This window comes from Andrena cerasifolii, chromosome 4, assembly GCF_050908995.1.
Source record: "Andrena cerasifolii isolate SP2316 chromosome 4, iyAndCera1_principal, whole genome shotgun sequence".
Lineage (NCBI taxonomy): Eukaryota > Metazoa > Arthropoda > Insecta > Hymenoptera > Andrenidae > Andrena > Andrena cerasifolii.
The window spans coordinates 20,940,285-20,956,914 of NC_135121.1; the positions used below are offsets into that span (position 1 = coordinate 20,940,285).

A 16,630-nucleotide genomic window follows, 5' to 3' on the forward strand; every position below is an offset into this window, starting at 1 on the left:
TAGGAATGTTAAACTTTCTAATGCGCTTTATTTATTATACTCTCATAAATTGATAATGAATTTTACGTGTATGGGTACAAAGGTTTATTGATTTAACAGATACGTTTCTCTAGCGAATACATACAATTTATCTGATACATCAATATCGATCGGTTACTTCGTTATAACAAGATTGAAATAAACTTTTAAATAACAATAAAACAACGTTCAGAGATGAAATTTATATATTGAAAAATAATAAAATAAAAACCGTAGAGTATAATTTCATCGTGCTTAACTTAATTACAGGGTAAAGCGTATAACAATCAGTTTACGGCCCCGGCTTTCCCATTAAACCGTTCACAACGCTCTCGTACAATTCAATATACTAATTCTTTTTCTCTCTTTTTTTTTCAAAATTCTGTGTACACCGCCATCGTTAATTTACATAGAAAATCGTGTTCCGAAGAAACAAATGCTAACAAACGTTGTCACAGACGTGGGAACAATGTTTTATTGTTACACGTAACAAATACTAGATACACAGTGAACTTATACACAATATGTAACGTAGCATGATCAGTGGGTTGTTTTTTTTGTATGTGAATGAACCACATGCATAGTTCTATAAGTACAATGTGTATTGGATGTAATGGTACATGTCAGAGACAAACTACACAGCAAAATACGGAATTGCACACAATTCCTTTATATTTCTTACTTCTTTTTTGTTTCTCGTTAAAAAATTGTACATTTCCCTACAATGTATAATATAGACACGTTGCCTTAACATATACATTGCATCACAATCACATTTTAAGGTCTTTTGTTCACAATATCGGTAGAAACACATCTCTTTCTTTCGCTTAACAATTGAGAAAAGGTGTGTCAACATTTAACACGTATCTTTCCCTGAACAATCAGCTAAGTGAGAATTATGATACAATACAGAGAAAATAACGTATGTGAATTCAAGGCAACACATATAAAATTAACAATAAATATATAAATATATATATATATATATATATTTATATTGTTTTTAAAGGAAAAAAGAACTGAAAAGGAGAAAATAATTGTTCGTGATGGCGAAAAGAAAGCAACGTAGAAATAAGCTTTATAAATTTCGGACTTTTCAACCATTTACTACTTGGAAAGATGCACACTTCGAATGGAAAGATATGCATTCTATCGTTGGACACAAAAAACACTATCCTTATGTATGTTAATCGAAACAGTATTCCCATAATTGGCTGGCATTAAACGCATCAATTCTTTGCACTCTCCGAATGAACTATGAAAAAGTGTCAACCACCTACGCGAATTTAATAGAAAATAACAGATTCGATTAATTAATCCTAGCGCTTATGGTTTACCGTGTCACTATTTGAGAAGTATGAAGTAGTTACGTTAAAAGAACATGTTGGGGTACCCTCCGAATGTACATACAGGTACAAAATAACAACATAATAACAAGTGCGAAGGCTCAGAAATATCTCGAACGGCGGAGGGTGCATTCTGTAGTTGTGTTTTCATTAAAGGGTACCAAAACGGAAACATTCTGCAACGCGCACAAGGCACAGGAGGTTTGCCCTCGGTAGCGCGAGTCGATAAAATGGAATAAAGATCTTTCTATCATTCTTTTATAAACAAGAATCTAGCATGATCCTCGTGGTGTATTTGTGTAAATATTTCGATCTTATCGCGATACCAATAATTTAATTTATCTAATTCTCTGTACAAACGTATTTATATTGTTTATGTGCATTTCTTCCGTAAATAAGATTATGTATACGTATATTACAAATCAAGTCCTCTGAATCTGTACAGTCGTTTCGTAGAAGTTCTTTGTAGACAGGGTGTACTCCGAAGCGATTCGACAACCTCTCTTGGGAGCACGACTAGACTAGGATGTGTTGAGTTTGAGCCTGGTTCGCCAACTCCTAGAGCAAAGCTCGTACTTGACCAGACATTTGCCACGACTGCAAACGTTTATCTTTACTGCCAGCAATGATCTGGGAAAGAGTAAATTCATGTTTTATCGCTCTCGTAGTCCGAACAGTGAATGCAATCATTGGAAACTCACGTACCTTATTGTCTATAACTTCCATGCTTAGTAACATATTCCCAGGTCCAGGTATGCTACAGACAAGTCGACGATCCTACCAAAATATTTCAACATTACCACCTTTTCTTACAAACATCTCTTAAGCCTAAGTGAATTTGGTATCAACCTTTGTATTAAATACGTAAATATTCCCATCGTAGCAACCAGCGAATAATAGTTGTTTGAACAGTCGCATACATACAATTCCTACGCCAGCATCATACTGCATCATTTGTTCTCCATTCTGCGAGAGAGAAATGCAATGGAGAATGATTATTCTATATACTATAATAGAGCTGTGTTTATCGTGTATGTCTCTACGAACCGTGAAGTCAAAGACAAGTATGGACGTGCTACTTGTGCCGCAGTAAATCAGATTATGATCACGCATCAGACTATACACTGTGTGACTTTTTTGGCCGCAAATCGTACGAAGAAATAGGCCGCTCTGAGCATCTCGTATAGTTATCGGTTGGCTACGCGATGCCACGATAAGAACTCTTCGTGGGCCCTCATTAGTTGCTTTTAAAGCCAGCACAGATTTGTCGGAGAACTGTATGCTGTTCGCTTTGATTGCGCCTGACTGAAATATTAATCGAATGATGTACAAGTTCGTGTAAGGTGAGAGTAAATGATTATAAAATTTTCTAACAAACCTTGACGTGGTAGCGTGACACGTGGCCTGACTTAGTGCCGATGAAGATCGTTCCCCAGGCTTCATCCATGCACTGTATTGGACTACCTACATCCGCTGTATCCCTTATTTGCAGTCCGGTCTAATAACATCCGTTTATAATGCACAATGATATACAGGTCGATCTCGTGTACAACGTAGACACTGTTTTACTTACCGTCACATTGTAACAGCGTAGGGTCCCATCCAACGAACCGGAGAACATCCACTCTTTGTTAATATCCGTGCCACTTGTATTGAACACGTATAAACAAGTTACCGCTGCCTTATGGCCCTTATAGATGTTTAATATTCCATTAGAAGCTTGACTGTATCTATATATTCTGCCATCTTCGCTTGCAGCTAGAAACGAATTTTCAAAAACCTAAAAGACACATTTGTTCTTTTAATTAATCTATCGAACGTAAAACAATCTCTCAAAACGTTGCAGTCAGAAACTATTATCATTTTAACATTATTCCATTCTGCATGTGCAAATACCCGCGGAATGAGATGCAAACAACAAAGAGTTCTCTATCGAGGAGCGAAGACAACTGTAGGTAGCAGCTAGAGGTAAAGGAGGATAATGAGTAAAGCTCTGAAACTAGAAATTTTGGTGATTTTATTAATACTATTCCTACGTGTTTGTACACTTATGACAGTTGCTGAAACTTCTTGTAAAGTATAAAACTTAAAATAAACAGTAGTAGAGAGGAAATTAGTACATACTGAAGTACCGTATATGTCACAGACAGAAGTACATTCTATAGGAATCAAAAGTTTGCATGATGTTTTCCTCTTTCCGTTAATAGCATAACAATCTTTAGCTTTGTTATATTATTTAAAAAAAAAAAAAAAAATGAAAAAAATAAAGACAGTGCATTGCGAGATTTGCCCAGTCAAGAAAGAAACAGCGATAATCATGCAACCCTTTAACACTTTCATTTCTTTCTTCTGCTACAACGTTGTCAGCCCTTTACCTTAATATCTAAAATAGGACCTTTGTGGACTGTGTACTGCGTCCTCGGTTGTTCCTTGTCGTCCTTTGTCTCTATCACAGTCAATGTTGATCCAGAATCATTATGATGTTGATTCTTGGTAACTATCGTCTTCTCCTCCACGATCTCAACGTCCGGCTTCTCGTATTCCTCCGAAATATTTGCAAGAACTTGCTCCTTTGTTAGAACTGGCATAACTTCTATATCGGGGTCCGTACACTTTTCTCCATCACTGGCAGGTATATTTATGTTCGCAGATTTCGGTCCTCTCTTAATTTTGGCAAAGTTAATTTCGTCGTTAATCGATTGCGTCGCATCCTCGGCTTTTTTAACCACCCTCGATGTCTGATTTTGCGAGGCGTCGGTTGTCGGCGTTGCTCGTTTCGCACTGGCGCACGACAAGTCTTTGGCTGGCGTTGATTGCACGGGGCTTGTGAAGCATAGGTGGTCTAGTTGGACAGAGTTAGGATACACGTACGGATTTATCGTAGAAATTCCGTATTTCTTTAACTCGTTAGGATTCACATTCGGCTTCAAGATCGTGTGTTTGCTGTCCACCAATCTCACTTGGCAATTCATAATTGTTGGCACCGTTTGCTGTTTGCACCTTTTCGCGTCTCTCAACAACTCGTTGCTCGCAAGCGAGTGACTTGAAAGAATATCTAGCTCCGGGGGCATGCACCGTTTCCTGCTGATTGTTTTTTGGACACTACGATTCTTCTTAGCATTTGTCGTACTTTCAGCCTCTTCGTTACCTGACGACGGCAGCGTAGGCGATACATTCGTTAACTGTATCTGAACATTCTTCTCCCGAGGTTCTTGCTCGGTACTCTGAACACTCGCATCGACTTCAACTTTTATTCGCTTTGTAATTTCTTCCGTATATCTGGAACTTCGCCTGAGGGGTGTCCTACTGCTCCCTCTCTTGCGCTTAGGCGTTCTTTTAACCCCTGCTTCTTCGCTCTTCAATGACGAAGTGTTCTCGGAAAGGGAAGAAGTAGATGCGCGATTGCGACTGCTTTCTTCGCTTGAAGATTTGTTGGATCGCTCGGATTCTCTTCTTCTCTGAGAGCCTCTATCCTCCTTGGCACGTAAGAGGCATTCCTCTTTCAGAACATCGTAGAACTTCTCAGAATTATCATCCGCGTTGTCTTTCTCGCATTGAGCCTGCTGTTTCGGCAAAGTATCTTTTAAAGATTCTTCGTTTACGTCTGCCGTCTCAATATGAAAATTCTCGTTTGAGTTACATATAGTAATCTCATTTGTGGTTTCTACACTTTTAGAACTGTGAGGTTCGTTCGAATTATCCTGATCCTTTTCAAAATTCTCAGATACTATCGCATCGGGTGATACACTTTTCTCCACATTCACAGCTTCCTCTTGTAGATCAGGCTCCTTATTCTTCTCATCGGCGACTTCTTCTTCAACTTTCTCTGAATATACATTTATTTTTGGAATGTCTAAAATATTTTGATCATTGCATACGCTACATATACTTGATTCCGTAATACATGGCTCTGAACTTTCCACTGGGGTCAACGCTCGACTAGTCTCGGCATTGTTGCTCGCTGCAACTTCTTGCGCGAAAGGCTCCAATACACTCCCATCGATATTCACAGACGTTCCAAGTAAATCCTCTATGCTCTGCGGCTCATTGGTTACACCATCTTGTGGAACTTGTTCTTCGTTATCCGATAAATCTTGAGATGTATTAGGACACGGTGTTGTTAGCTCTGCATCATTACTCGCATCGTCTTTAGCATCATTGGAAGTTGTACCTTTAAAATCGATAGATGGCTCGTTGCAAACAGGAGGAACTGCTGTTCGCTCCTCTTCTTCTATCGGCTGCTGTTCAGAGTTTGATTCTAGATCGTTTACATGCTCCTGGTTCGCTGATGTCATCCGATCGACGTCAGGCACATTACTCTGACTATCTCCGCTTGGTGATTGTCTCTCCGATCGCTGCACATAAAGATCTGCTGTTCTGTTCTCCGCCACAGCGTTTATTACCTCGTCTACATTCTTCCAAAGCTGTTGCTCGTCTTTCGATTTCTCTACTTGTTGGTCCTCGGGACTTTGGGACTTCTTCTTCGCGTGTATCTTTTTAGAATATAACGCAGACAACGGTAGCTCTTCCTCCTCAGGAGTTAAAATCTTCACCGGTTGCGATGCATTCTGCATTTTCTTCCTTCTCCTCTTGCGCGAATCAGTTCTCACTCTACGTGTTTTTGCTAGCTCTTTTCTGTAGGTTTCTTCTAAAAGTGCAAGGCCAGTGGTAGGTTTCTTTTGATCATCTATGCTCGAATTCTGAAGAAGGGAGTCCCAAGTACTGTCATCTGAATATATAGATGATCTTTCTGATGTTCTGTTCTCCGGTGGTTTTAGCATTGAACTTGCTGTGTCCGTATCGTTCAATGCTTCTATTGTACTCTCATTTTCTTTTGGCGAAACGTTCTCATCGATGTTCTCTGGTGTTTTCAATTTAACGGGCTTGTGTGATGGAACTTGAGGTTCTGGTAGTTTGATAGCTTTTTCATTTACTTCATTGCTAGGTGCCTCCGTCTTATCGGTACGCGTTGAGTCTTCTTTATTGATCTGAGGAGGTGTCTCGCTAGATTCCTCTGGAAGTTTAACTTCGTTAGTCGAAGCTTGAACGCAGGCTTCTTCCGTTGCCTTTTGCTTCGTGCTAGCTTTCTTCAATATTGACTTCACCGCATCGCTAGTCTGTTTCTCTTCCGTAACTGCCTCTGACGATGTATCATTAATAGAATCAGGCGTTTCTTTCCATTTAATTGCCCATTTCGGTCTCTTTCTTTTTCTAGAACTTGAAGATTTGGCGTCCCCTGTATGACAGGCGGCTTCATCGTTATCAGAACTACGAGTTAGAGTAGAATTTGCTTTCTTCTCAGCGTGATGCTCGTGTTTAGACACCTTGGACTTATTCGACTGTGCGGGGTTAACAGCGCTGTCTTTTAAAGACACACTTTCTGGGGTCGTTTTGGCACATTGATTGGTTACAGGACTAGCTTCAATGTTTTGAATTAACTGTGACATTAACGCAGACGGAGTTCGCGGTCTTACCACCACCGTCTCCACCTCTTTGCTCTCGTGTACTGTATTGTTTTGCGGCAGATCACTGTCGTTCGGCAGAACATCGTTTGTCAGCATCTGATACAGAGTCATCTTCTCTGTCGTCAGTTTGTGGATCTCAACGTCGATCTCTATCATTCTGGCCATGATAGCTTCCTTCGTACTTGGATACTTCACCTTCACAGTGTCGGACTGCACTGCTTCGTCTACCAGCTTCTTGGAGACGCTGTGTTTCTTATGCTCCTTGTGCTTCATTTTCGATTTACTCTTTATCTTGTGTAATGCTTCATCGTCCCGCTTATGATGCGATCTGCTAGCAGTCCTGTGTCTTTTCTCAGCGTGCTGATGTGGCTTCTTCTTCTCTTCGGTGGAACTAGAACGAGCATGTTTATCAATGGATATTTTCGCTTCAGGGGATAAAATTACTTTACTTCCAACGCTATCATCCAAATTCTTCTCACTTCCCTTCTCACAGTTGTCTGCTTCTTTATTTGGCTCTACCAATTCGGCCTTCGTCTCAGGTGGTGGCGCAGCATCTGGAGACAAGCTATCCAATGACTTTCCTAAGGTAGTTTCGATGGGAACACTTGGCTGTGTTGGTGTTTCAGGACGCACAGTTTCTGAAGTTTCAGGACTATGCTGTAAAGGAAGACTCCCTTGTTCTTGTTCAGTCTCTACAATGTCTATACACGATGCTTGGGACACTGGTTCCTGAGGAACATCCTCGACGAATGGTACATCTGTTGGCGAAGCTTCCGTGCAAATTTCTGGCGCTGTATCTTTAGGCGTTATATCCGTTGATTTAGAATTCTGCAATGCCTCTGAGCTTGGTTCAATATTTGGCTCGGAAGAAATTATGTTCGTCTTCTCTTTCTCTGTATGCGCAACTAATTCTGTTGGAAGCATTGCTGCGTCATAATTTGTCTCCTCTTCTTTCGCAGGTGTTATGTTATCTTTATCAAAGACTTCTGACAGTTCTTTGAAATCTATTGCATTGAAGTTGGACGACTGGATATTGTCCACCAAACCCTCCTCTTCCTCTATGTGTTTGCTTGAAAATATATCCGCGTCTCTCGCAATGCAATCCTCCAGATCCAAATCGAAAGCGCTCAATTTCTCTAATGATTTTCCATCCGCGTCGTCTATATATTCGTCCAATACAATGAACGGTTCACCGTCCTCGTCAAACGTGTCCTGACTATCTAGATTAATTACAGGTGAAACGTTTTGCTCCATATCCCTGTTATGAACTTGAGGCTCTTTCGCCGTATCTTTATTTTCTGTCTCCATTAGTTCTGCGCCAGCTTCAACGGTACACAGAGGGTTAACACTATCAGGAATTGTTTTGTCGACATCATTTTCATTGCTACTTCCTTGCTCCTCTGTTAACTTACAAGCCGACACTGCTTCGTCGGTTTCTTTCATTTCCATAGAGAAGTTCTTATCATCTTTGTCACACCCTACTGCCTTTATACTCAATTCGTCATTGTTACACGTTTCTAACTGCTGCTTGCAGTTCTCTGTTACACCCTCTTCGGTATCGACATTCCTCGTGTCTACATCCGCTAACTTGGATACCTGATTAATTTCATCTTCGATGGATTCTGCAACAAAACCTATGAATGGGCTTCCAACACTGTCAGGAGATCTTAGTTCAGCTTCTTCTTTCTTGTTTTCTTTTGTTTCTGTATTCGTATTGTACTTATCGACAACTTCTGTGTCCATTTCTATATGTGGAGTAGGGGTACTATCGGCAATAGAATCTTCCAGATTTTCTTTCTTGTTCAAGTGAATATCTTCTTCCAGAGAATATGGTTCTTGTTTCACTTGAGGAAGATCTACGGTAGAGAGTGGTGTGTCTTCCACAGATTTATCCTCTGCAAATTTATCCTCCACAGATTTATCTTCTGCAAATTTATCCTCCGCAGATTTATCCTCCACAAGTTTTTCCTCCACAGGTTTATCCTCCATAAATTTATCTTCCACAAATGTATCCTCGACAACAGACTCTTCAATGGGAACTTGTGAAGTTCGATTAAAGGGTGCCATGTCTTTCTCGATATCCTCCTCTTTGTCTGACTTTTCAGTAGGCACAGACTCAGCTGGTGCTGTACTTTCTTCAGGACTGTTAGATATATTTTTCTCAATCTCTTTAACGCTATTTTCTTCAGTTATGAAATTAAATGAAGTCTGGTCACCTTCTGCCTCTATTCTTCCTTGCTCTATTACCTGTTGATATCCTACAATGTCTTTGATCCCTTGATCTGTAATTTGCTGCGTCTCTAGTATTTTTGCCTTCTCATTATCGCCTACAACCTTCTCATGGTTTTCTTCCACTGTGGGATGAATATCAACTTGCTCCTTGTTAATTTCTTTATCGATACTATCTTCTACTGCAACATTTTCAGGACATGTAGCCAATTCTAGAGAACTTTCTTTTGTGCTTTCGCTTAGCTGGAATTCAGGGACGTTACAACTACTTGCTTTCTCAATGTCGGTACCAATAGCGCTGTTTATGTTCGCAGTTAGTGACTTCTGTGCTTCCTCAGTGGTTCGTTCATGTGAATGCTTCGAGTGTTTCTCTGTTGCCATAGATTTAGACTTCAATGACTTCCTCTTCTTCTCCGCTGATTTCACAACTTTCTCTTTCTTCAGCTTCAATTCTTTACTTCCTTCCGATCGAATGTTTTTAAACTTATTGGATTCTACCGCACCTGGCAGTTTCTTCGATTTTTTCTCTTCCATTTCTACTTTTAATTCTGCTTTCTCTCCTACCTCATCTCTTTTAACTACTTTGTCTTGCAAAAAAGCTTTAGCGTCGTTTTTATTCTCTTTAGATTTAACAGGATCTTTAGGAGAACTCGAATCAGAATCAATCGCACGAGTTGTACTTTTCTCCTTAACTTTACATCCTGGCAATTCACCGGCATTTTTTGACTGCACAAAAACTGGAAGCTCTTTATTGCTTTGGACAAGATCTGTGCATTTATGTTCCTTTTCTAAACTAGCTGGTTCTTTCACTTCTGTATTGGAATCTTCCCAGGTAGAGATTCTCACTAACTTTATTTTAGCTAATCGTGGATCCTTTATCTGTTCCGTACTCAAATCCATCTCTGTCGTCGCCTTTGCTTCATTCCCTTTAGGCGATGCTCCAGTTTCATTGTCTGTTTTATGTACTGGTAAAGCAGGCTGTGACTCTTGAGGCAACGAAACAGAACTCTCTGAATTCTCTTTCAATTTAGCCTCTTCTCTCAAGCGTCTCTGTAATGCACGTTCCTTATATGCCTTTATGTCTATCTTTTTGTAGCTGCTTTTAGTTTCCGTTGAAGACGTGCCTGCGGTGAGTACAGTCTGAATGGTGGATTGATTGCTATTGTTAACTTCAGAATCAGGATTTGTAGGGGTACTCGCAAGCGATGTTGCATTCGCTGTAATATTATCACTGCTAACTTCAGTGTGTGGTGGCTCCGTAATGTTAAAAGACAGATTAATTTGAGGCAAAGAGGTATTGGCGGATACATTGATGCGAGGCAAAGAGGTGTTCGCGGATAGATTGATTTGAGGCAAGGAATTGTTAACGGATGCAGTGTTTGGAAGGGAACTGTTGTTCACGGATGGACTGGTTTGTGAGAAAGAGTTGCTCGGCGATACACTGATTTGAGGCAAAAAGTCGTTTATAGACACATTGGCTTGAGGTAAGGGGTTGTTTGTAGACACATTAGTTTGAGGCGAAGAGTTGATTGTAGACACATTGGCTTGAGGTAAAGCGTTGATCATAAGCATAGCAATATCAGTACTCTCGTTGTTATCTTCCTCTAGTTGACTACCTTTACTCTTCTCAGCGTGTTCTTTCATCCTTCTACCATCTGTATTTGTACCGCTGCTAGCGCCACCGTTATCAACTTCAGACAACTTCTCTGTAACTTGTTTCTGCGCTAAGTTACTGGACTCTGGCATTTGCTTGAGTTGCGCCTTGGTTTTTGGCTGTATTGTCATGGAAATGATGGTCGGTTTGTTCCTCGCCTGAGGAGGTGTTTTATCAGAGGTATCCACAGGAATTTGCTGTCTCCCTAACAGCGGACTCTGAGATTCTACTTGCGGAGCTAGTTCAGTTGCTTTATTCGACGAAGTAGGAGGAACGTAGGTGTTGCTAGCTCCGCTGTGAAAGGGAATGCTGTCCTCAAACGTACTTAATGGCTCCTGCTTCACCACCACCTCCTTCTTTATCTCATCCTCTGTTAGCATCCGGTATCCTTCAGATTGTTCGCTGGACTTAGACATATCCGAATGGGAGTTCCTTTTCCTCCTCCTCTTCTTCTCCTTCTTCCGCTTCTCCCTCTTGTCTCTTTTCCTCCTCTCTCGCTTGCGAGACTTTCGCTCTTTATGCTTGCTCTTCTCTTTCCATTTCTTCTCTATTTCAGCAGCTACTTCGTCTCTGATCGTTTCATTCAGCGACTTCTTCTTCGCGATCTTCTCCTTCTCCTTGATTACCTTCAGCAGCTTCGTTACATTTGGAGCGACGGTCTCTTCATCACTGTCGCTGGTGCTGGTCGTAGTGGTGTCAGTGCTGCTCCCCGATCGTTCTGCTCTTCGCGGCTCTTCCAGCTCATTGTAATGATCCATAGATCTCTCAGGATTATGCGCAGGCGGCTCGCGTAGCAGAGGGCTCATGCTCAAGTGTCTCATTGGCGAATCTGACGAGCAATACCTCTGGGAATGATAATTCCTGCTATCTCTGCTTAAATTCTCAGCACTGTTGGAGGAAGTCTTTCGTATAGAAGCCTGAGTTCCCGTAGTAGAACCATATTTAGCTTCCCATTCCTCTTTCGTTAGATTCCTAAACGAATCTGGGTCTTCTTGCTCCTTTCTGTTCCATCTCTCGTATTTCTCGGACCTGAACGTATTCCGATCTTCTGAGCTGGATTTACGTGCTCTTGAATTGTCAGAATCTACACTTTTGTTCAGCGATTTGGCCCGCGCGATTCCAGCTGAAAATATGTCATCGAGATCAGCTGCAGTTTTGGTGGGGATCTGCGGGAAAGCGTTGCATTTGAAAGCTTCAGTTACTGGTTGTTTCACCAAAGAATCTTTATATATCTCGATGGACTTTTTTCTTGGTAAAATCGTGACTGGTGGAACTTTTGTTCTCTCTGTGACTTGTAGTAATATATCATCCAGATCAGCTTCGTTGAATAATGGTTGTTGCTTTTTGTACATACACTCAGCTTCGGGATTCGATTTGTTCATCAGTGATTTCCTCGACGAAGTAGTGTTCTCCCTTGAAATATTTAAATTTAATTCTGGGTTTATAGGGAAAGGAAGAGATTCCTCCTTGTTGTGCACAGGCTCCTCTTCTATCTGTTCGATATATACATTCTCACATTCTGAATATTCAGGGAAGGATGGGGCTTTAATCTCTTCCTGCAAGTACTCAGAAGTATATGTTTTTGATATATCAGTCTGATCTACACTTTTCACTTCGTTAATCTCTGCGCTTTCCCTCTCAGACGACTCAAGCTCAAATGGCATAGGGTCGAGCTGTAAAACTTCACTCAAATGATGAATAAATTCTGTAGGTAAATCCGTAATGCCCACAACAGCGCCTGGATCCAGCATTGCATTCAACTGGTTCATGAATTCTTCCCTATCGTATTCTTTCATCTTCTCATCTTCGGTATTCCTCATTTCTAAAGATAGGGAAGACCTCCTTTCTTTCACTAGATGTTTCATTGCGATATCGAACTTGCGAAGGCTTGAATTGTTTACCATGTTGCAAATATCATTTTTACTCATTTTCAGAAAGCGGCTGATCACCCTATTCTTCCATGAAGATTCCGAAGTGGGGGCTGCCGCCTTCTTAACTTCTTTCCTCGACTTTTGACTCTTGTGGACCGCCGAAGAGTGAGAATGCAACTTTTCTACGTCTCTGGTATACTCCTGATGATGAGACAAATCGCTGGACTTTTCAAGCATGAAAGGTCTCGGGACCTCTGCACTTCGTGTTAAACTCATTTTAGAATGGTGCTCCCTTTGCTGCTTTTTATTTGGATTTACATTATTTCTCCTGCTTTCCGAAGAATGCCTTTTAGAGTGGGTCTTCTCTTTGTGAGAATTCTGAGTCGTAACTGGCTGAGTCTCCCTAGTTTCAGGAACGCGCGCAGCAGGTCTGTGCCACTCTTCTGGCTTCGGTATGACTTTTGTTTTAGAGTTTAAGTTGAACACAACTTTGGGCCGTATCTGATCACCCGCCAGTAATGCATCTTCACTAGTTCTATCGCGATTTTGTACATTCTGTTCATCGTCTACTGCTTCGAATTCCTCCTGCTTCTCAAGTACCGGGCCGCAAACTAAAGTTTGTTTGATCTTTTTACTTTTATTCTCCTTTTTCTTCTGTTTCTTCGCTGTATTCCCACTTACATCTTCTACGGACGATGAGCACGGCGTGTCCTCTATTGGTACAGGAATTTCCAATGGAACAATCAGTGCTTCAGTTGATTCCAATGATGCGCCTTGATTATTTTTCAAGTCCTCCGTCATGTTCATGATTTGTTTCGCAAATTCCATTGCTTCTTGCATGTCTTCTAATCCATCATCGTCCATATTTACACCTTGACCGTGATTAGAATCCTTTTCCAATGAAACCACCTGCGGTAATGGTGGAGGAACGTTCGTGATACTCATAGGTGGCGGAGGTAATGCAAATTCCTGTACTATTACCGGCCCGCTGGTAGCTTGCGGCAGAACAGGTTGGAAGGTAACTGGTAGATTAGGTATGAAAGCTTGATGCGAAGGCATACTCATTGGCGGTGGCTGTGCGAAGTTTGGTGTAACGGGAGTCAAATTGAATCCTGGCATCATGTGCGCCGCAGAAGCGTTTATCGGCGCAAGTAACTTGGAACGTTCTTGGGAAGAGAGTCGTGGATCGAAGATGGGTGGCGGTTGAAGAGTTTCGTCTCGTTTATGAATTTTCGGTGGTGGTTGTTGTGGATTAAATTCGGGCAAGTTCTCGTTAGCGTTCACTATTACATTGGATATCCTAGGAGGCGGCCCTCTAGGATCAAATGTAGGAGGTGGCTGCATAATTTCCATATTATTAGGAGGAACATTTGTCGTTTGCTTTCTAGTGTCTAAAGGAGGAATAGTTTGCACGATGTCTTGTCTATTAGACGACTCGGTACCTGATACCGGTCTTATATTTGGCGGAGGTTCTGTAGGGTCAAACGAAGGAGGAAGATCGTTCGAAGAAAATGGCACTAATGCATGGTGCTGCGAGTCATGGCTTGGGGCAGCTACGTTATGCGCAAATGGTGGTGGTGCGCGCGGATCAAATGGAACTGGAACTAAGTTATTCGGTTGAAATGGTACAATGTGTCTTGGCGGAGGCATTCGACTACCATGGAAGGGTAATCTTTGTGGTCCCCTAAAGAATGCATTATTCCCATTCTGTTGAAATCCCCACCTAGGCCCAGGACATCTAGGTCCAGGAATTCTTGGAGCGAACCTAGGAGGTACATTAAAACCTCTGGGCTGGAAATGAGGTGGGTTATTCAGCTTTGTATCATTGTTTAAATTATGTACTTCATTGTAGCTTGAACATGTTGGAGATACCGTGTCCCCGACAATATTTGATTGATTATCTTCGTTAAGTGGTGGAAGGATAAGCGAATTATTTTCCGGAGCATCGGATGCATCCACTGGAATCTGACAAGCTTCTTCCTGAAATACATTTGTTGGTAAATTATCTTGAGCCTGATGTAAATCCGTTTCCACTTCATCATCTTGATGTACATCTAAATTAATATCTTGTATAGTATCTCCGTTTATATCCTGTATTTCTACTGGCAATAGATTTGGATTTTCTGTAAAATCAACTTGCGATACATCCTGATCGTTTAAAGCTGGTAGCGATATAGGAGCTGTTTCTATGTCGATTAAGTCTAAAGGAGGATTTTCGTTTACTACATCGTCGATCGGCTGTATGTACGTCGAATCTATGATATCCTCGTCGACATTTAAAACTGTTAAGTTCCCATCCACATCATCTGGGTTCAAAGAGATTCCACTTTCCGTGACGATATCGCATTGCAAATGCAGGCTCTCCAAATTACATTCGGGGTCTAATAGCTCGTGAAACGCCTCTTGTTGACAAGTATCGCTCTCGAGCAGTACATCTGGTTGATCCAAGACATCGTCCTGTACAGAATCTAAGATGATCAGGCAATCTTCTGCACTCTCGTTTACCACAGTAATTTCATCATTTGTACTTAAAAGTCTATCTGTAACCTCATTCGCGAAAGGGATTGAGACACAATCGTTATTAGCGCTATCTTCTATGTCGTCGAATCTTGAATTATTGCAATCGACCCTGCCTATATCCCTAAAGTCTGTAAAAGTTAAATCAAGCTCGGGCGGTTCGTGTCTAAGTTCAGGAATACCCTTGTTCCTGATATTCTCTTCTTCGGAGACAATGTTAGGTAAAATAGAGAAATCATCCTCCCAAAAGTTCGTAAGATCTTCCTCCGTTATAGAGGACAACTTCTGCTTCAATTTGTCAGCCGTTTCAGTGATTTTCTGTTGACGCTCCTCTTCTGAACCGAGCAGAGGAGTTTGCGGCGGTAATACGCATTTATCTTCTTCTACGACTTGATCCTCCTGTGGCAAAAGCACTCTGGGTCCTTGATTCCTAATGAAACCTGCAGAGAACTGCGGCGCAGGCGGTCTACCAGGACCAGAGAATCGTACTAATCCACGACTGTTCGCTGCTCTACCCCTGCTGTTCGGCCGATACTGCAAGTTACCTCTGTACTGCGGCCTGTGACCATAACCTTTGTTCTGCTGCCATGGTGGAAATTTTGGGCCGTCTATCCATTTGTCTGGCCCCTGCAGTCTGTGCGGCGGCCGCGAGTGATTGAAATTGGGGTGTGGAAACCGCGGCCCGCTATTAAACCCATTGGATGGACCGTTCGAACGAGCACCCCGTGGTCCATAGCCTCTTCCTCGGAATCCACTGCCGCTCATCACACTGTCAATTAGGATGCTTCAATTATCGTAGCGCATTTGAGCTTACAGTTCTTTTAACAGTCATGTGACTCCAAAAACGCACTGGCGTTGTTATAAGGACGTTTACATGCAGCATAGTTTTATCCTGCTAATATTTCATTAGACTCTCTCAATGAACACTTTCTAGGAATTCGTGGATCTAAAGTAACGGACATTCTAACTATCTCCACGGTAATTATCACAAATACTTTGGAACTCTTAACGTATCTGCGGGCAATCAGTTCGGAAATCGGGCAACAGATATCAAGCACAGGGGAGAATGTTCCATTCGATATCCTTAACCTTCTCCGACGAGATTATTTACTTATTCCGGATTTCTCTGCCAGGCGACGTGCATTACGGTCGATGTTTATACGCGCGCCGTGCAATGTCAAATGGTGGAACGTGTAATGATCCAGAACCAAGTGAAATAATAACAAAACGACGTGCACTTATCATTTAAATATAATCGCCATGTTGCACAATAAATCTCGCCAGCCTCGATAAACAACGCACACACACGGCCCGCTGTCAAATGGTTGCGCGGAACAGAGGTGTCCCTTTGGAATTTCAACAGTTCGCGCGATAGTTAACGATCAAACATTATCGCGTGTCGCGCTGGTAAAAAATATGCTCCGCTGCACAACCACCGCACCGCGTACTCAATTCATTCAATTGGATCTTTGCTGTTCACGTTTAAAAACCCAAACTCGGCCACGAACGCACCGGCGCATCAAAGATCCG

At 41.7% G+C, this 16,630-nt stretch overlaps 1 protein-coding gene across 2 annotated transcripts; it reads right to left on the reverse strand.

Annotated features, from left to right (window-relative positions):
• Positions 1-69: 69 nt before the first annotated feature.
• Positions 70-16,630, reverse strand: LOC143368161 (uncharacterized). Of its 2 annotated transcripts, XM_076810568.1 has the most exons (8): positions 10,386-16,630; positions 3,740-10,352; positions 2,938-3,144; positions 2,743-2,862; positions 2,412-2,669; positions 2,214-2,330; positions 2,070-2,141; positions 70-1,994 (listed from the first exon to the last, which is right to left on the reverse strand). In XM_076810568.1, exons 1-8 carry the CDS (start codon positions 15,863-15,865, stop codon positions 1,923-1,925), a joined length of 12,939 nt encoding a protein of 4,312 aa, XP_076666683.1. In that variant the 5' UTR covers positions 15,866-16,630; the 3' UTR covers positions 70-1,922. The 2 variants fall into 2 exon arrangements, with proteins under 2 accessions (XP_076666683.1, XP_076666682.1); XM_076810567.1 differs by having other exon boundaries at positions 3,740-16,630.

Bases quoted from the DNA above. Each gene is read 5' to 3' on its own strand.
- LOC143368161 (XM_076810567.1), bottom strand. From the start codon at position 15,865: ATGAGCGGCAGTGGATTCCGAGGAAGAGGCTATGGACCACGGGGTGCT. The intron at 2,142-2,213 runs GTTGATACCAAA...ATATTTTGGTAG, and splicing joins TTTACGTATTTAATACAAAG to GATCGTCGACTTGTCTGTAG. The intron at 1,995-2,069 runs GTACGTGAGTTT...ACTCTTTCCCAG, and splicing joins TGGAAGTTATAGACAATAAG to ATCATTGCTGGCAGTAAAGA.